The 21,439-nt window shown below is 31.5% G+C and overlaps 2 protein-coding genes and 1 non-coding gene across 3 annotated transcripts; all 3 read left to right on the forward strand.

Moving 5' to 3' along the window:
- Positions 1 to 8,110: 8,110 nt before the first annotated feature.
- Positions 8,111 to 14,817, forward strand: LOC104222316 (pectinesterase-like). The gene is made up of 4 exons (XM_009773543.2): positions 8,111 to 8,767; positions 9,509 to 9,888; positions 13,018 to 13,230; positions 13,986 to 14,817. The coding sequence occupies exons 1-4, from the start codon at positions 8,166 to 8,168 to the stop codon at positions 14,474 to 14,476; spliced, it is 1,686 nt and encodes a 561-aa protein (XP_009771845.1). The 5' UTR covers positions 8,111 to 8,165; the 3' UTR covers positions 14,477 to 14,817.
- Positions 14,818 to 15,961: 1,144 nt separating this feature from the next.
- Positions 15,962 to 20,982, forward strand: LOC104222317 (exopolygalacturonase clone GBGE184). Its single transcript, XM_009773544.2, has 6 exons — positions 15,962 to 16,175; positions 17,307 to 17,615; positions 18,429 to 18,636; positions 18,778 to 18,859; positions 19,346 to 19,565; positions 20,446 to 20,982. Exons 1-6 carry the CDS (start codon positions 16,014 to 16,016, stop codon positions 20,668 to 20,670), a joined length of 1,206 nt encoding a protein of 401 aa, XP_009771846.1. The 5' UTR covers positions 15,962 to 16,013; the 3' UTR covers positions 20,671 to 20,982.
- On the forward strand, positions 20,067 to 20,228 carry LOC138886620 (U1 spliceosomal RNA). Its single transcript, XR_011405670.1, has one exon. It is a non-coding gene; the product is annotated as a U1 spliceosomal RNA (small nuclear RNA).
- Positions 20,983 to 21,439: the final 457 nt, after the last annotated feature.

A 21,439-nucleotide genomic window follows, 5' to 3' on the forward strand; every position in this document is an offset into this window, starting at 1 on the left:
AACTGATCACCATCAATAACTACAACCGACACTGCCCATCATTATAACCTACCACCACCAACACACCATCTTCCCCAATCACAACTACTATCACCACCCGCCATTATTAACTATCATCAATCACCACCACCATCCTCAATCATAATCACCACCACTACCAATCACTACTAGCTACTAGCATGAACCACTATCATCAACCAAAATTACCACCAGCCACCACCTCTACTCAGCATTCATCCGTTAGCCATCACCACCACCAACTATCATTTTTTTAAAAACTATATATTTTATTGATAAAATATTAGACTAGTTATTTCATTTGAATTTTAAGTATATTAATTTTCAAATAAAGATAAATTTTATGCATTCAGATGTTAAAAATCAAACAGTTTTAATTATTTCTATTCAGATCTTAATACACATCTTAATATATTCAAATGTGTATTCAAATATGTATTTAGATTCAGACGTCTTAATCTTAAAAAAAAAAAATAAGGCCTTACTCCCTTCTGTATTATTAACACAGCCTTTTTTTTTTTCGGGGTGGGAGGAGGGGGCTGTAAGAAGTCTAAATATTATATGACCACCGACGATTGTGGAAGTCTTTAATATGTCTCATTCATCTCTTACCTCATTGATTATATCTTAATTAATTTCCTATGTTTATCACTGTATCACACGTAGTTTGTGCTACGTAAGTCTTCGGCAACAAAAAAAAAATATCAGTCTATCAGATATATAAATACTTATAAAAAAATATTTTATTTATATATGTTTCGTGAGTATTATCATTGAAGCGATGTACCTAAAGTTATAGTCTGGTTTTGTCCAGTTTGAGTCTTAAAGTAAACAGTGGAGCCGGAATTTTCATTCAGGGGAATTAAAATATAAAAAAATAAACTCACGAAAAAGTCAAGGGGTGTCAATATATATATATATATATATATATATATATATTACCGAGCTATACAGTGTAATTTTTCGGTGAAGGGATAGCGGTTGACACCCCTTTGGTGCACGTGGCTCCTATACCTTATGAAAATAAAAAAATTATTTCCGATAGACCCTTGTCATTTTATTATTAAAAAAAATCGTAATAGAAAAGATGATGCATTTGGATTTAAAAAGAATTTTTCATGATAGAAAGAGTGCTTTTAGCTGAAATAAATATCCTAACAACTAAATCATGCTAATAAATGTTTTAGAAGATAATAAAAGTACATACTTTAATTAGTTGATCAATAAAAACTATTCATCATTGACCTGAGAAGGATGATAATGACCCCATTGTGACCATTACCTGAACATGGATAGAGTTTAACTTTTGCACACAAAAAATTTACGCCATTTTGTTCATAATAATGGAATAGTTATCACAAAATAAATATGATATATTAAGTAAACTTATACTGATAATGTCAAACTTTTTATAGTATGAGCGTATAACATTTTTCACATGTAATTGTCTCGCCTTTTTCCATCTCATGCCACCATATTATGTTAAATTCTCTTTTGCCATATTTTTTGAAATGTATACTTTATGAATTTGAGTATGAATGTATATTCAGCTCCATTCGGTTCGATTCGATCCTTTTTGAGTTAGTTCGATTCGATTTAATCGGTTTTTTTATCCACAAATATAACAACCACATAAGGCTATTGGAAATAAGAGACTAAAACCAGTGCACCATTTCATTTCTTTTGACCATGGGTTCCATCAAATGTATATATATCTATTTTTGCTAAATTATGCACATCATATTTATACTTTAACTCGAGGACCACGGGTTCACGTGATTCATTTTTTAGACGGTAGATCCGCCTCTGCTAGGAGGTCACGGGTTCGAGCTGTGAAAACAGAGCATTTTTCAGAAATACAAGGTAAGGCTGCATACAATAGACCCTTATAGTCCGGCCCTTTTCCGAACCCTGGGCATAGCGAGAGCTTAGTGCACCCCATTGCTCATAGATATAAGTTCACATCAGCTTTCTTCAAGTCTCAACAAATTTAAGCAGCTTTTCTCCTCTTCAAAAGTAATTTAGAAAGGAAGGTAAAATAGGTTGGCCCAGGAAAAAAAATTAGTTCAAATTTTCAGGATATAAAATAAGTACTGACTAATTCTAATAGCAGCTAGGAATGTATATAGATCGGGTGTAACAAACCAATTCACAACAGACACACTGAGACTTGTATTTTATAATTACTGAACGAAATTACACTGTAAAAGAAAATACTAGTGGATTGAAGAACAACAATTAACTAGGAATTAAAGGAACAAGGAAAGGATAGCCAGAAGGGGATGAGGAGTTTCAGACACTAGAAAGATAGAGATGAGAAGAACAGCCTCAGCCGAAGCCTCAACATAATTCGCATGCTCTCCTCCTCTCACAAACTGATAATTATAACAACTATATTTCTTCTTGCCCAGTAACTCTTCGACACGTGTACCTCAACCCGAGTCCCAATGGTAGTCCAGTAACCTTGTGTTGGGCTGTTTAATCACTTGACCCCGGCGTAAACCATTCCCAGGCCCAAGTGCATCATTTTGGTCTGCCCCACTCACAACACCGGGTTGGTTCGGATTTTTCAACTACCAAACCAAACTACTTGTGTCGGGTTATTAAATCTAAAGACCAAACCAATAAAATTCGAATTTTTTTATCTCGGTTTTACTCGAATTTTAGGGTTTTTAGATTTTTTCTATTTTTTTCCTCATAAAGTCTTCATAGCCCAAAACATAGAATTTGTACTCCAAATATTTCTTTAATCCTAGTAAGACATAACTATATAAGGTAATTTCAAGAAAATAACATAAAATATAAGATGAGTCATGACATTATACTAAAATATTCAACAATAAAGATAATAAAATCGCATAAAATAAATATTATTAATAAGCCATAATAAAAATAAACATAATCTAAAATTACTAAATAGCTAAAATAAGTATGGCTAATAAGTACTACTATTATTTACAAGACTAAACACTAAAAAAAAAATAAGTTGTGCATTTGATCTAAACCATGGAAAGCCTAAAAAAATAGATATCTAACTCTATTGTCATTCCCAGTATAATTGAATTGAATGTCTTTTGTTAGCATTATTATTGATTTGATTTTAGTTTGGGATTAATTTGAGTTACTAATATTTATGGACTATAAAATTTATTGGAGCATTCAAAAATTATAAGTCCAAGCTTGAAATAATACGTTAAAAGATAAAATTATGAAAATTTTTAAGAAATATTTAAAATACACTGCAATAAATATTTTATGTATTAAATATATTTAAAACTTCTATACATGTAATGTCGGGTTGGTTTGGCGTCGGTTTTGACTTTTTTTAGTTAAAGCCTAACCAAACTAATTATGGTTGGTTTTTTCTCCAATACCAAACCAAATCAAACCAAACTATACTCGAATTTTTTTTCTCGATTTAACTCGAATTATTGATTTAATGTAATTTATCGATTTCCTTTGTACATCCCTAATAGCAGCTATAAACTGGCTATTTGTGTAATCTCCCCTCAAAATATGCTGGTCCCTCTTTTAATGTTTGGCCATTTTATTTTAGATATACTCTTGAAAGTCCATTAAAAATTGGACCAATAAATGACACATGCTTTTGTCAAAAAGGTACCCGCATGAGCCTGTGCCGGGGCTCACTTTAATTCTTTATCCTAATGCTTATGGACCACCTTCCTTGCGAGTTCAAGTATTTAGGAATTTTTATAGAAACTCGTCGTAGAGTACGCGCTTTGCGCGTGTAACATGCCTCTATGAATTATATGCTTTTTATACTGAAAATTTTGTTTAAGTTACAAAAATAAAAGTTTACTCAATAAAGAAAGAAGCTCTACCGCATGGAAGTCCTTAAAATCTTAAATGTTAGTTCTACTAAAAATAAATTATTAATTATAATTACGATTTCTATTCAACATGAACGTCACTTATGAAAGATAAAAGTTGATCAACATTTCATGTTAATATTTTATATTGATATGATATATTGTGTCAATAGATAGATAGATTAGACTCGTCTATCGAAAAAATAGTGCGAACATCGATACTTAAATTATATTCCATCAAAATTATGGAGAAAATATTTAATTGGTTGGATTCAAAATTTTAAATATTACATAAAAATTTAAATGTTAATATAATTTATTAACATAGAATTATTTGTGGAAGGAACAGTTTAGTTTTTTAAAGCTATAAAAGTGAAGATGTTGACCAACTTCAACTTTGTGACAACTATATTTTTAGATTGTTAGGTACCTTAAATATTTTATTTTTAGTTAGGTTTATTTTCAGAACTTTATATTTATCATATACTTTCAAATTATTTAACTTTCAAAATTAACATTTTTAAAAAATAACTATGTAGGTAACTTTCAAAATTAATTCTTCGAAAACTACACTAATTAATACTTTCAAATCTAAAATGCTCGTTTCCAATCAATAATTAATTTTGGCTTTGTTCGTTCTTTTAAACTTTATAAATGTTTAGGTGTTTATACTCATAATTATAATAAAAATAAATTATAAGTCTACCTAGCGTGAGAGGGTTCATATTTTTGGAGTTAAAGATTAGTTATTTTACCCAATTCAAATAAGGAATGTATTAGGCATAAAGATTTTTTATAATTTAATCATACTTTAATTGTAAAATTTATATACGGTAAAATTTTAATGATTTTAAAGTCCTAATTATAAGGACTTATTACTTGATTCAAATAAGGAAATATTTAATAAGTAATAAATTTGGTTTAATTTAAACTCCTAAATATTAGCTAGCAGAATAATCAAATGACTATTTTGTCTAGTGTGAACACTATTTTAAAAGGGTAAAAAAGGCGAACAATATTTCGCTAAGGGCCTTCGTGCTTTTAATATAGTTTAGATAGCTGCCGTTTTCACTATTTATTTTTTAGCCAATATGTATAATTATATACTTTTTTTTGGTAATTAAATGCTTTTATTATCAAGTAAATATTTACAGCATATACCAAGAGACTAAACTTCTGTACCCTCCTTTGTTGGAATATATAATTATATACTTATTGTATAACATTATGCATATTATATATTTACCGATTATTTTTAGTTTAAGCGGTTAAAAGGATAGCTATTTAGATTAATTCTTCAGGTATGTATTTTTATTTTTATTTTACATATAAGAGAAATTTATAGCCAATACAAGTCGGGCTTCTAGTTTATAATATCTGGCCCAACTCCTTTATTCTTATCAGTTTTAGCCTAATTTTTTTGTGTGTATATTAGTGTTTTAAAAGATTTTCTTGGGCGCCAGGGCGGATTACTATCAAAACGCCTTGAGCCTTATGTGTGAGGCTAGTTTTATGTGGCTTACATGCCAAGCGTCCGATTGTTCGCCCGAAGCACGCCTAATGCTCAACGTGTGAGGCTTGCCTAACAGTTCCTTACGCAAATCATACGTCAAACTTCCTGATTAGCACTATTAACCCTTAAAATTCTTTAAAAACTAAATTTTTAAAGTTCTACTTCATCTATAAAAATATGAAGATTGAGAATAACCCAGAAGAATGAGTTATATTAGTGCATATTTATTAATTGAGAATATTTCTTATGAATAGATAGCCAGAATTTACATTTTCACTTATTATAGTCTTCAGATCTTAGTTCTATGTCTCTCAAGATTATTAAGTTTTTATTATTTTGTTATTTGAAAGCAATTTTATAATAAGGAATAATATTTTAAAGTCTGGTAAAGTTTATTACCCCGTTATTATTAACTTTTAGAGAGATAAAAATCCGATAATACTTTTAACAAAATTATAAATTTTTAATTGTTTGATACATAAGAAGTTATAGTTGATTTTTATCTCATATTAACTTTTACATTATTCCATTATTTATATTTATAAAAAAGATGTTAGATAGTATTTTATTTTCTATGAGTTTTTGAAATGTTTTAAAATTTTCTTAAACTTTTAATGTACTTTATAGTATATTTTTATGGTTATTATGCTATTTTGTTAATTTATAAATTTAAAAAAATTTAAAGATTCATGGAGCTTACGCACCATGTCTCGCAATTTATCCCTCGCCCCACGTTAAGTAAAATACCCCGACTCACACCCCCGCCTTTTAAAGCACTGGTGTATATTTTCTCTCTTTGCTTCGCCTCTCTCTTTCTTCGATGTGGTAAGGTTCAGATTAAAATAGTCAAATTAAGAAATTTTAGTGTAAATTTACACATAGAATCTTCAATTTTTATGAAATAAAATTTATTATTTAAATATTAAGTCAAGTCATAATAAATACTATTACTAATAATTTCAAATAACTGAAAAAATCTTGCTCGCAGAGAAATTTCTTAATTGTTGTGATAGTAATAGTTCTACAAAATGAAGCAAAGGAAGTAGTATAGAGAAAATACACAGATTTTTTCATGTTTTTTTGCTTCTAAGTGAAAGATGGACTTTGAAAAATCAATATAAAAAAAAGACATATAGGCCTAGTGGAATTATTTATAGATGAACTTTTAACGAATAGATCAGATCTAATACTATTGTACATTTGTACATAATAACAACAACAACAACAACCCAGTATAATCTCACTTAGTGGGGTCTGGGGAGGGTAGTGTGTACGCAGACCTTACCCCTACCCTAGGGTAGAGAGGCTGTTTCCAAATAGAAACCCGGCATCCTTCCCTCCAAGAACTTCCCACCTTACTTTTGGAGAGACTCAAACTCACAACCTCTCGATTGGAAGTGGGGGTTGCTTCGATGGTAAGCAACCCCTCTTGTCTTACATTTGTACAGAGCGCCCATATTATACTGAAAAGGAAAATGTTACAATGCAGACAAATATATCCTTGGTTAAGGTTGCAGTGTCGGCAGTAGCAGACACATGTGATTTCAATTAGATTCATGCACAGGATTGTGCTATCTATGTTCGAGTCGGAGTTATGATTTAAAGTTTATGAGTTTTAAAAATATATTACGGAAAAGTTAAAAAAGCTACTTGAATGTGTTAATGGTGTCCATAATTATAAATATTTGTCCATAATTAGCGAGACTAGCAACCTAAAAAATAAGGCAGACACCATATAACAATTGCATGTTAAATATATTAATGGTGTAAAATAATTTGTACTATTAGTGCATATAAGTTAAATTTCTTTTTATGAGTTATTGATAACATAAAAAAATTTAACTATCAAATTAAGTTAACCTACAATGACAAGTAATTAACTCTATAGATCGAGCCTGATATAGTAACCTAAAAAATAGATTATTAACCGACTATAACTAGTTAAGTTTCACTGATAGCGTAAAAATCCGTTATAATATCACGCATATAATTTAAGCTCTTCTTTTTTTAACCTCAATTCACTCATTGATTCTTCTAAACACCGGTCTAGTGAACCTCACAATCCTTTTTACAGCATTAGTATATTTAATATGTTATTTTTGTATGGTGTCTGTCTTATTTTTTAGGTTACTAATCTCGCTAATTATGGATAAATATCTATAATTATCTTTTAGATGACCCGATTAAAAAAAAAATATATACTGTCAATACATAAACACTAACTTTTAACACATTTCAAGTAGCTTTTTTAATAAAGGTAACTTTTTCATAATATATTTTAAAACCTTATAAACTTAAAATCATAACTCCACCTACGATGATTTACCCAAAAACTTCACTCTGGTCATGAATAGATTACTCAGGTTCATGGGCGTATCTAGGCCTAGGGGTATGAGTTTACGTGAACCCATACTCCTCTCCCTAAACCATATATAATAATGTTATATTTTTTTTAAATTATTTAAATATATGTGCAAAGCACCTATGCTTAAAGACTCCTATAGTGCAATAATTATTGGATGCACCTCTACGAGTAAAATTGGCAGTTCAAATTTCACTTCGGACGATCTTATTTTTTGGTACGGAGCATTAATATATACGTGATAATCACTATAGCTTCTAGCTTCACCTCTGCACAATAGTGCACTCATCCTCTTGAAATCCTGGATCCGCCTCTGCTCAGGTTCGGGTCCATAAAGGCATAGACCTTAAACATTACTCCTATAAATTTAAGCAGCATAACACTTATTTCTCTCACAAATTTTGAACTTCCTCTTTCTCCTCAAGTCCCTAGTGTTTCCACAATGTATAACCAAAGAAGAAAATCTTCATTTCTTCTTACTCTCTTAGCCATTATCTTTCTCATATTCTTCTATCTCCCAAAATCATTACAAACTCAAAATATTCAATTGGAAATAGCCCATTCTCATTGCCAAGACACACTTTACCCTCAACTTTGCATTTCCACTCTCTCATTAATCCCAAATCTTCACCAAAAAACAATCCCAGAAATTATTTCTTCTACTGTAAATGCTACAATAGATGAAGTCAAAGGCTCTACTGAAAATTGCACTAAAATACTTCACAAAATGTCCAAATTGGACCCTATTGAGAAAAGAGCTTTAGATGATTGTATTGAACTTTTGGGTGATAGTACTATTTCTGAGCTTAATACTACTCTTTATGATCTTTCTACCAAAAATCATAATTCCCCTTATAAACATTACAATGATTTACAAACATTACTTAGTGCTGCAATGACAAATCAAGATACTTGTCTTAGTGGATTTGATGATAGTAAACACAATTTGAGACATTATGTTGAGCATAATTTGCATACTATAGAACAACATGTGAGTAACTCTCTTGCCATGCTCAAGAAGTTGAAGCCAGAGTCGGCTCCAGGGTAAGGCCATTAAAGCTATTTTTTCATGCCTCGAATTAAACGCCCCAAAAAAAATTCTTTCTGTTTCATTTTATATGGTACTTTTTCTATTTTAAGTAACTCTTTAACTTTAAACATCTCGATTTGCTTTTTATTACATGCTATAGCCATAGAAATGTCGTTCAGGGCCACAAGACTCAAGAGAGTATTATTATATAAAATATCGGCATATAAAGAATATTGTGTTATATAAATTACTCCATAGTTATGAGAAATATAATTTTTCAAATTAAGTAAGTAGGTTTTTATTTTAGGCGTTGGTTGAAGTTATTCGGATGAGTGAGTAAATTACCTCCCTTTTAATAAATTTAAATCTCTATCATTAACTAGCAGATTTATCTCCCTTTTCAACAATACCAACGATAAACCCAGTGAAATCCTACAAATTGGGTTTGAAGAGGGTAATGTATACGTAGACTTTACCCCTACCTTATGAAGATAGAAGAGACTGTTTCCGATAGACACTCGGCTCAAGAACAGTGAAAAGGATTTATCTCCCTTTTCAATTATGATTTTTCTTCCTCATGCATACATTTTTTAAATTTCAATTTTCAGTCTCAACTCAATTTTCTTGAACTTGTTATATTTCTCTTTGTCTATTTTTGACCCATATATCAGAAAGTAAATTCTTTAATTTTGTCTTATCAGTATATAAATTTTACAAAATTAATTTTAAACTCTCTTACTATAATTTGGCTTTAGGTCATCAATTTCGTCATCATCAAATTCGAAGGAAGTGTTTCCCGAATATGGAGCTATGAAAAATGGATATCCAAAATGGTTGAAAAAAAAGGATAGGACACTTTTACAAGCTCCAATAAACCAAATTAAATTCGATTTGGTTGTGGCTAAAGATGGTAGTGGAAATTTTCGTACAATTAACGAAGCGTTAAGTGCAGCTCCAACTTCAAGTAGTACAAGATTTGTGATTTATATTAAGGCTGGAACTTATTCTGAGTACATTGATGTTGAAAGGAAGAAAAGTATGATAATGTTCGTCGGAGATGGGATCGGAAAAACGCAGATAAAGGGTAATCGGAACGTCGTCGACGGGTGGACTACTTTCCGATCAGCCACCGTTGGTAAGTTATTCAGAATTTTCATTTTTCATGTCTATGTTAATACTAGCTACTCGTAGAATATCGTATTAAGTCTAACTTTTATACACCGATAATATAAATTATCTTTAAATTAAAATGTAAAGACGAGTACTTGGTAAAGATAGGTAATAATTCAAATTAAGTGTGATTATTAACTCGAAAAATAATATAAAAATAAAACAGATTAAATCATACTAATAATATAAAAAATATGTGATGTCAAGTATATAAGTTAAATACTCCTTAATGTAATCATTCCTATAACGGGAAAAAGCTGAAAAGGCAAAATTGTTATATTCACATAATTTTATCTTATATTGTATATACTGATTATGTTAAAAAAATCATAATTATCTTTTTAATTATCAAGGCAAAATTGTTATATTCACAATTTAAACTACTCCCTTCGTTTTTAAACTACTCCCTTCGTTTCCATCCGCTTGTCATATTTTGCTTCTCGAGAGTTAATTTGTTAATCTTTAAAGTTAAATTATTTTGCTTCGACATTTTAGATGGATTCTGTCGGTGGGAAAACGCAAATTGCTAGAAATTGTAGATTGATTGATAAAGTTTAATGCATTTTTAAAATTAATATAGGAAAAATTAACTGAAAAGCAAGAGTGTTGTCAAACAATTAAGAAATTGTCGTTGGTATGTGGACCCTTTATTCATTCGTTCCCATCAAACCATAATGTATTTGTGGGGTTTGACATATCTATAAAACTAGGGTTTATTTGGAAACAGCCTCTCTATCTCAGGGTAAGGTCTGCGTACACACTACCCTCCCCATACCCCACTAAGTGGAATTATACTGGGTTGTTATTGTTGTTATTGTTGTTGACATATCTATAAAACTCCGGGGCTTAGATTGATTAATAAAACGAGTAACGAGATTTTCTCCTTAGCGTAAGCGGATCGTCTGTAGAAATCACGACTTGAATTACTAATTGTCAGAAATCCTCACGAGGTGGATGAATTCCTTGTTTCCACAGCCTAAACCTCTCTTGTTTGATGCAGATGACTACTAACTCTAGTAACCCCATTTCTTGATTATTCGTCGGTCTCCAAACACCCATAATGGTGTATAGATAGACTGCACATAAAGTATAAAAAGACCATCAAGGTTGGTCGTGATGGATAATATACCTTACTTTTAAAAAATTAACTCAAATAGTCGTTCATCTAAAAGCTTAAATTAAAAATAATAGGTGGATATATAATATATATAAATATAATTCATGTATCATATACATGTTGGATATGAAATGACGCATTAGTCAATTATTTAATTTTCATGGTCCCTTGCTCCAACTATATCCAGAAAAAGGCCCCAGAACAACCACCTCGACATTAATTTGGTGCTATCACTAATTAAGAGGATTTTTAAATAGCCATCACTTTTCCATACAAGTCAATTTCAATTAGATTAATTTATTATACAAAAGTATATGTTAGGACCCATGACTGATGTCTGGTGAGGTTGATTTCTCCATTATTGCTAAAGGAAAACCCCAATTTATTCCTAGAAAATTCTACAGAATTTTAAACCTGTCTCTACGAAATCCAAAAGAAAATTTCCATACAAGTCAATTTCAGTTAGATTAATTATTATACAAAATTATTTGAATTGGTTATACTGGTATTAGTTATGCTGAGATTAATTCTCCTGTTATTATTTCTTATTGACCGATTGTTATGTTGCATTAATCTGAAATTATCAATTTTCACTACTTTACTGTTCCACCATCTGACAAATATAAGTTATTTCGATATATTTTTAATCTAGGGATAACTTGTCCCAAAATTAATAATCAAACAAAGGATAAGACAATATTAAATTCTTATCCTAAAATTATGTTTGTTTATCCATCGTACCAAACAACCCCTTAAGTATTAAATATTTTGAATAGTCAATGTCGCCGTATCAAATCAAAGAAGTATATGTTGTACAAGTCAAACTCAAAAAGTAATAGGTACTGAAGATCATATTCCAATTTCCATCGATCTATGCAGCAATTATATCTTTGATTTTCTTGTTTAAAAATGATTACTTATAATTATTTTTTAAATGATCTAATATTATTTAAAAAAAAATTACGCTATCTATGCTAAAATTTAATTGTATCTTAAAAAGGAATGTCCATCTAATATATTATATTTTACAATTACTTACTATTATTTCGTAAATTATATAATTTTATATTTATTAGAGTCAAACTAACCATTAGCCAAACATTGAAGCACGTCACTATGTATAGAGTATTTTGGTAAACTCAAAATTATATAGATCTTCTAACTCTCTTACTATTTTCTCCTCCTCTTCAAGCAGAGTTTTCTCTTGAAATCTGTTGTTTCTATTCCTAATTTATCCGATAAGAACTTGTTGAATCTTGGACAATATACTTCTACTTATGAAATATTATTAATTACAGTGTTTTTGAGACACCTCAAGCTACGAATATTTTCAAAAATTATCAATGTTTGTTTTAATCTGTTATAGAAGACAAATTAGGGGGAAATTTAAAAATAGCCAGATTTACAACTGGTCGTTCAAAAATAGCCCAGTTTCAAAAGTAATCGAAATTTAGCCACTTTTCATGTAAAGATAAATATGAGCGAAAACATTGTTCAAAACCTGGAAAATACGCCAGTATAATATGATGGAGTTCCAGTATAAGTACACTAGAACTCCAGCATAATATACTGGAGTTCCAGCAAGTATAATTGTCAAGTATAATATACTGGAGTTTGGAGCACCGGTGCTCCAGTCTCCAGTATATTATACTGGAGTCAGCAAAGTATACCGGTCCAGCATAATATGTTGGAGTTCATACACAGGTGCACCGAACTCCAGTATATTATGCTGGACCGATCTCTGTTACAGCAAAATAGTAGCTATTTTTCATTGACTTCGTAAACGCTGGCTATTTTTGAATGACCAGTCCGAAAACTGGCTATACTGTGCTATTTTTACGACTAATTATTTTATTCTCTAGGTTATTGATCTCGATTTCTTACGAACGATTTTTGTAGTTATCATTTATTTTACCTGACAAATTTTACACCGATTATTCGAAAATTTAACTTTTTTTTTTTTTTTTTTTACTGCAGCGGTGGTGGGAAATGGATTCATAGCAAGGGGCATAACATTTGAAAATTTTGCGGGACCAAGCAAGCACCAAGCAGTGGCGCTAAGGAGTGGCTCTGATCTTTCGGCATTTTACCAATGCAGCTTTGTTGCATATCAAGACACTCTCTACGTCCATTCCCTTCGCCAATTCTATCGCGAATGCGACGTCTATGGAACTGTGGACTTCATTTTTGGTAATGTTAAATTATTTGCTCATCTCGTCTAAAAGTTAAAAACATTTAAAGCAGAGACGAATTCAGAATTTGAATTTGAAAGTTTATGGGTTTCTATCATAACTTCACACTACTACAATAATAAATGCACTCATAGTAAATACTTATACATAAAAAATTGGATTTCTTATATATAAAAAAGTGAATTTCCCTATATATATATATATATATATATATATATATATATATATATATATATATATATATGTAAGATATTCAGCTCTCGTAAACCTATATATAACGCACAAATGACACTAGGTAGCCACTCTAAAAGACTGATATTTAAGAGTTAGTCAGTGTATCCTGAATAAGTACCGTTGTACCGATTAATCTCTGAGAATGGCTATCTGTGCACTTGCCCCATATATAACATGTGAGTTTAAGAGACAACGCACTTTTATTTAGAGTGTATTTAGATAAATTTTCTAAGTTGATCGAACAAGCTTTAGTGTTTTTTTGGTTTATTTATACATTTGACAAATACTTCAAGTGTTTACAAGTCAAGATCAGCCAAAAATTATAAGTTGGTCACCTCGTACTCATTTATAGTTGTTTTAACATAAAAGGCCTATATTAAATTTTTTTATCAAATACATCAATGACTTATTATTAATTAGTTTCAGTACTTCTGTCCAAATATGTGACTACTTATTACGTGTCGGCTAGTTTTAATCAGCTAACTCGAACGAACTCTTACTTAATTATGTCTTCAACAGGTAATGCGGCTGTTGTTTTTCAGAACTGCAACTTATATGCTCGTAAACCAAACCCCAACCAAAAGAACATTTTCACAGCACAAGGAAGAGAGGATCCAAATCAAAATACTGGAATTTCAATCTTGAATTGTAAAGTGGAAGCTGCTTCAGATTTAGTTCCTGTACTATCATCCTTCAAAAATTACCTTGGACGTCCCTGGAAACAATATTCAAGAACAGTTTTTCTACTATCAAATATTGGCAGTTTAATTGATCCTGCTGGTTGGTTAGAATGGGATGGTAATTTTGCATTGAATACACTTTATTATGGAGAGTATTTGAACAAAGGACCAGGTTCAAATACTAATGCTAGAGTAAAATGGCCTGGTTATAGAGTTATTAATAGCTCAGCTGAAGCAAGTCAATTCAATGTTGGGAATTTCCTACAGGGAAGTCAATGGTTACCGGCTACCGGTTTCCCGTTTTTCCTCGGTTTAACTTCCTCGTCCTGAATACAGAGGCGAATCTAGGACGAGTTTTTAAGCCAGCAAAGTGGTAATATAAGTTCGGTTGTGGCATAAATAAATAAAATTTAAAATTTGTAATTTAGAACGAAGGACTGTGGTGGACGTACGACTGTTGTCAACATGTGGGGTGTCACGTATCTTGTAAACAACAATCGCAGCAGTCACCAGCCTGGTCGATTGCTTGTATCTCTTCATGTCCTATGATTTTTTTAAGTATCTTAAGGATGCTATTAGTTTGTTTTAATGTTGAAAAAATTAAGTTCCTTTTGTAAGAAATTTGATGTATTGTCTTCATTTCTTGAGGAATTAAGTTAATGTTACTTGTATTACTTATTATTCACAAGAATAAGGGTTGAAATACATTGCAATATAACAGAGGTTATTAATTAATTAATGCTAATCTGTTTGTGTGTTATATACTGCTAAATGTTGAAGCTTTGGCGTTTGTTCAAATGACTCCAACATCTTTAAATTAAACATTTTGAATTGTTTTCATCTTTATTTACCTTGAATATGTGATATATCACTGTGATGAGATATTAAAGAGTAGTCTGGTGCACTAAGCTCCCGCTATGCGCGGTGTCGGGGGAAAGGCTGGATCACAAGGGTCTATTGTATGCAATCTTACCCCGTATTTCTGCAAAAGACTATTTCCACGACTCGAACTCGTGACCTTTTGATTACATAGCAGCAACTTTACCAATCACGTCAAAACTTTCCTTCAAATTATTGTCTTCTCAAGTTCTCATGAAGATTGAGGAGATCATTTAATATTTCCTTATTTGCCAAGAAATAAAAGATATCTGTAACAGCATTATCCCACTTAGGTCTCAAGAAATCCACGGAATAAATTACATTTGATAACATTAAAATGAGGGATTGGTTTTTTTTTTTTTTTTTTTTGGGGGGGGGGGGGGTGGTGAATGAATTTTGACAGAAATCAAAAGCTTTATTTAAGGGATAACGGGGGAGTGGATTGAGTTGAAAAAACCTAATTTAAGGGATATTATCCCTTTAATTTCGGGAGTAAAAATGGAAAGAGTGAATTTTGATATAATTATTATACAATGTAATTCACTTTCTGGAACCATATGTAATATCATTAATTGACATACATCATGTAAAGAACTCTTATACACAGTATAATAATTCTGGGGAAAAAAAAAACTATTTTCCAAAGTCCAAATGGCATACGAATTATTTTCTGTTCTTTATTTATGGTGAATTTCTTAACTGTAATTCTTAGTATACTGTAAAATTCCATTTAAATGAAACATCAAAAAATCCATTGACTAAACGGATGAAAGTACATAACGATCTCTCAGTTTGAAGTTTCCTACAATTGAGGAAAAAACAATAAATAGAAAAAACAAACTAATACGAGCCAATAATTTTTGAATGGTAAAAGCGAATTGATATAAATGGCATATAGGGATGATTATTACCATTCACAGGGAATTTTTTCCTTATTTAATTTGCCCACTTTTCTAAAATATTTTTTCATTTTCTTTAGGCCACCACAATGGCTATTCCAAAAGAATTATTGGTTTTACTTTTGGGTATAGCCATTTTGTCAAAAGTTGCTGAATGTGCATCTTTTGGTTCACGTCGTGGCCTTGTAGAGACAGTTTTTGATGTTACAAGGTTTGGAGCTAGACCAAATACCCCTGCAGATAGCACTAGGGTAAGTTTAGAATCAAATAATAATAATTAGTATTTTCTTCGTTTCAGTTTATATGATACTATTCTTTTATTATCTGATGACCGGGATAAAAGAGGGATGAAGAAAGTTCGCCAAAACCATTCTTTTCTAATTGGAAGCAATTTAACTCAGGCTTTCCATTTTATCTTCACGAGAAGCTTTTAAGTTTCTTAATAGATAGGTCCTAATGACCACATCTCGTAATGAGAATGCATATAACCCTATTCTGCCCTGATCCAATATGGAATGAACTTGGTCGTAAATATTTTAACTGGTTGAATTTGATGTTCAAGAATTCTTGTTTAGACCATTTATACCATCTATACATAGCGTTCGATTTAAGATTTCAATTTTTCCATATTTCAGCAGTAACACATTCTTCCATATATAGAGCATTCAAAAAATATGCAAGAATGTTATACGAGGAGCTTGAACCTACAACATAGAACAAGTTTTGAGTTATGTCAAGAGAATCTAACAACTTATATATGTATGTACGAAAAATTATTTTACGCTTTTCGTAAAACATAATTTTCTGAAGAACTATCTTATTCAACCGAACCCCCTTCGAACCATATAATTCCGCTCCTGAAACCCCCTGTAATTAACTCTGATGGTCAAATTCCATGTTTATATATCTCTAGGACTTATATGCTAAGCTGAAACATTTTATTAGATAATTAACTGCTTATTTGGGTTGAAGATATTAGAGACAAATGTATGATTTATAAGGCTAGAACTATTGCATCCACCTTAGTTAACGGGTTGTTAATTGACACATTTTCATTGAAAAATTACATTGTGTAGTGATCAAAAGTATTTCTATGCAGGAATATATGATACGAGTTCGGCAGAACCCAATAGCTTTAGCCCAAACTCTATATATGTGTTAAGAAATTCATTAAATATATATATGTATAGTTACCTGTGAATCCAGTAGCATAAATGATTTGTGGATTCGATGGGTTGTTAAAACTCATAAACTTCAAAACCTAGGTCACCTATGTTTCTCTGTATATATATTACATGTTCAATTTTTTTCACTTCTTTGTGTGTATTTCCTTATATTTTGATATCCGTTAACGAAATTTCTGATTCCGCCACTGCATGCAGGGACTTATGATGGCATGGAGATCAGCTTGCCAATCACCAGGACCAGCCAAAGTTGTTATTCCTCCAGGAACATTTACTACAGGAGAAATTATATTTCAAGGACCATGCACAAGTCCTAGGCCAATAACTATTGAAATTCAAGGAACTTTGTTGTCAAATACTGACATGAGTTTGTACACAAGATCAGCTTGGATTTCTATCGAACATGTTGATGGTATTGTTATTACTGGTGGAGGAACTCTCAATGGACAAGGAAAATCCTGTTGGCAATTTGCTGATAAATCTGGAAGTACTCCTCCTCTCCCCTCAGTAAGTGAAAATGTTTAACTCGATGGGTAATTTTACAGATGGTCGTTCAACTTTTAATATTTTTTTTACCCAAGTCATGAAAATTTTTTAACAAAAAATAAAAATAAAAATAACTCAATTGTATATTAGATAATATAAAAAAAAAGTTGAAAAATACATAAATTTGATCCCGAAACACATTAGATTGCCACATGCATGAAATTGTCATATCCACCGCGGATTGTGGTGGTGATGGTAGGATGAAATCTCTCTACCCCTAATTAAGGGTCTCGAGTTCGAGCATTAAAAATTAAGAAACTCTTGGTGTGAAGCGGTTCTCCTTAACTGGACTCAATGCAGAGCCAGTCAGGATCTCAGTCGAGTCACTAAACTTCAGATACTAAATAGTTAAAAAAAATATATAAGTGTAGTTGCTTTAGCAACTCACATTACACGTATAATATCAACGTGACGCCGACCACTTAAAAAAATAAAAAAATAATTTTTTGATCCCAACCTAAAATCCTATATCTTTCACCATGTGACACATCATGAGCATTTTTCTTAAATGGTTCAAAAAATGAGTTATTTATCCTTTTTAAGTGGTGTCACGAAGATATTATGTAAGGTAAATTGTTGAAGTATCAGCAACCTAGCAACTTCCGTTTTAAGGACCGAATTTATGATTTTTCAGTGTTTGTTTTTTCTTTTTAAAAAAAAATTCTTTTGTGTAGTCGAGTTACATTTTTATTTTTATTTTTTAAAAAAAACTAGTTTTATGACTTGATGCAATATAAAGTAATAATTAATTTGTGTTTTGTTTTGGTTTTGTAGTCTCTTGTATTTCAGACAGTGCGAAGTTCTTCGATCAAGAACCTAAATTTTGTAGATGCTAAAGGTGTCCACTTGAAAATCACTGATAGCAGTGATATATCAGTTTCAAATGTCAAAATTACAGCTCCAGGAGATAGTCCAAACACTGATGGTCTTCATATTAGTGAAACAATTAATGTCAATGTCACTGATAGCACCATTAGAACAGGTCAGTCGTCGTCGTAGCCACATACATTGAAGGGTGTTCAATTATACTTATATATATAGGTTAAATATTACTTTTTATACATATATATAAAAAAAATCTTGAATACTCTCATTAAAATTCCTGGTTTTGCTACTGAAACAGGTGACGATTGCATTAGTATTGGAGATGGCAATTCTAATGTTTATATCTCTAACATAAATTGTGGCCCAGGACATGGTATAAGGTTAGTTTCAATATATTTTATGATTATGCGCTTCGATTTATTTTTTTCAATGGCTTGAACTTGTGATATTACAATCTGAGTTGTGGTCTCTTGACCCAAATATTGTGGTGGGGTAGTAAATACCCTTACTTTAAAAAAATGATAAATATGCATCCATCTTTAACCAAAGATTTCGGCTTCGAACCCTTGGAATTGAGTCGCTTTTGATATGAAACGTTTTACTCTTTAATGTGGAATTTCTCGGTGCGAATCCATATTAATCGGGTTTGTCTTTGGTAGGTAGCATTTTATTCTCCTCCCCCTTCCAATTTAAAATTTTTCAGTGTGAATCTGGATTAGTCGGGTCACAATAAAGATACGGGACGCCAAATGGGGAAACAAAAAAAAACGCAACTTGTGCATTTCTTTTACTATAGTCTTAATATCATGAATTTAGACGTTTAAAATATTTATGAAGTTTTTTTTGTTTTAATATTTGTTGTGCAGTATTGGCAGCCTTGGGAAAAGATTAGATGAAACAGATGTTAAAGGAGTTACAGTAAGAAATTGTACATTCCGTGGTACAACAAATGGTGCAAGAATCAAAACTTATATGGGTTCACCTTCACTACAAGTTTCTGGTGTTATTTATGAAGATATAATCCTGGATAATGTTAAAAATCCAATCGTTATTGATCAACACTATCATTCCAAGAACAGGAATGAGGTAATTACTATATCATAATTACTATTTTTCTTGTGTGGGATAACAGTAATGAGGAGGTCATGAGCATCTAAACATTACTCCATTCGTCCCATTTTAAAAAGAACTACTACTTCTTTAATATTAAGGGTATAATTGGAAACAATTGACGAATATAGTCTTAAAATCCTAAAATGATAAATTATTTTGGGACAAATTTTTGAGCTAAAGTAACTGTTAATTTGGGATGGAAGGAGTAATACAAATCATTCAAGTGGTGATTTTTTCCTCCGCAGAAAAAATTATATTATTTATGTCACCGCCAAAATCATTATAGGCAAGACTCTTTTCTTGCTTTACTTTTGCCTTTAATAATATTTGATTCTGACCTCTTAATTATTGGACCGTCTCTTGGAAAGTATATTATTGTATATTGTTGTACAATAAGTACTTGCCATGTGGGGAGCTAGAGTATACCTGTCTAATAGTTTTAATCTAAACCTTATATTTATTTTAAGAAATTATTTACTTACATGGACGGAATCAATGAGTGATCAAAAAGGCCCTACAGACTAGGTGACTGACCTCCACTGCACTTTGGAAGGGTTGTCTGCCTAAGGTCGGCCCAAGTGCCGAGCCTACCTCATAATTTGTGGCAGTGGAGGCTTGCATTCGCGCGACCCCGTTTGTCTATTCGGCTCTTTCCCTTAATAAGAACAATCTAAATGTGACACTTTAACGACGAAATACCAGGAATTTTTGAAATTTATTATGCAATCCTGGCTTCGCCTCTAGAACTTGATATTCAGATGGATTTGAGTGTGTGTGTGTATATATATATATATATATATATATATATATAAAAGATCAATGTCACTAACACAAATTTTTTTATTTGGTATAGCCATCTAGAGTGAAACTGGTGGATATTCACTTCAAGAACATAAGGGGAACAACAACTTCAAAAATTCCAGTGGCACTCAATTGCAGTGAAGCACTTCCATGTGAAGGAATTGAATTGGTTGACATTGATCTAGTTCCAGTTGGTTCAATTGGACCTCTTTTGCCTGCAACTTGTCAAAATGCCAAAACAATATTGAATGGGAAAAATAACCCACCAGCATGCTAATTAATTATTAGTACATCTTTTCTACCTCAAATTATGTCTATGAAAAATGTATATATATCCTGATTTAATCACATAATTTGCTTAAAGTGTATAACAATATTTCTTTTTTCCAGTCTTCTTGAACTAGAAAAAGAATTTTTTTAGTTTGGCGCATATTTGAAAGGTAGCTAGGGTTAATTTCTTAGCTAAAACAGCGATAATTAGGGATATGGTCCCTAGTTAAATGCACTATAGTAATTAAAAGTGTCTCTTTCTACTAGCAAAGCTATTTCTATGTCTTCACATCCTATTGACTAACTTTTCCTTGTTAAGCATTTGGTTTAAAGTTTTATTGACGATGTAATATTAAGGCCTCATTTGTTTATACTTAATGGAGGTCTGAATCTTAATTATTCTGTTTTTAATTATTAAGTGCGTTTGTTTCTTTTACTTTACAACCACTTAATGGGTCTGAATAGGTCTGTATGATTAAGATCTATAACAGAGACTTAATTTCATTAAGATACTATCACATATTCATTATTAACTGCCGTCACCGCCTACTATTATCAACTACCACCATGTCGTCGCCACCACCATCATCCTCAATCATATTCGTCACAATTATCGACTATCACCATCCACTACGCCCACCACTCCGATCACCAGCGTTCTCACCCACAATCAACACTCATCCACATCAACTACCACAACTGACCACTCCATCACCATCAACAACCACAGCCGGCGTTGTCCATCATTATAACCTACCACCACCCACCCACCACCT

This window comes from Nicotiana sylvestris, chromosome 2, assembly GCF_000393655.2.
Source record: "Nicotiana sylvestris chromosome 2, ASM39365v2, whole genome shotgun sequence".
Classification (NCBI taxonomy): domain Eukaryota; kingdom Viridiplantae; phylum Streptophyta; class Magnoliopsida; order Solanales; family Solanaceae; genus Nicotiana; species Nicotiana sylvestris.

Excerpts from the sequence above, each read along its gene's own strand:
- LOC104222316 (XM_009773543.2), top strand. The coding sequence starts at position 8,166 with ATGTATAACCAAAGAAGAAAATCTTCATTTCTTCTTACTCTCTTAGCC. Across the intron at positions 9,889-13,017 it reads TTTCCGATCAGCCACCGTTG|CGGTGGTGGGAAATGGATTC; the intron begins GTAAGTTATTCA and ends TTTTTACTGCAG. Across the intron at positions 13,231-13,985 it reads AACTGTGGACTTCATTTTTG|GTAATGCGGCTGTTGTTTTT; the intron begins GTAATGTTAAAT and ends TGTCTTCAACAG.
- LOC104222317 (XM_009773544.2), top strand. The coding sequence starts at position 16,014 with ATGGCTATTCCAAAAGAATTATTGGTTTTACTTTTGGGTATAGCCATT. Across the intron at positions 17,616-18,428 it reads GTACTCCTCCTCTCCCCTCA|TCTCTTGTATTTCAGACAGT; the intron begins GTAAGTGAAAAT and ends TTGGTTTTGTAG. Across the intron at positions 18,860-19,345 it reads GGCCCAGGACATGGTATAAG|TATTGGCAGCCTTGGGAAAA; the intron begins GTTAGTTTCAAT and ends TTTGTTGTGCAG.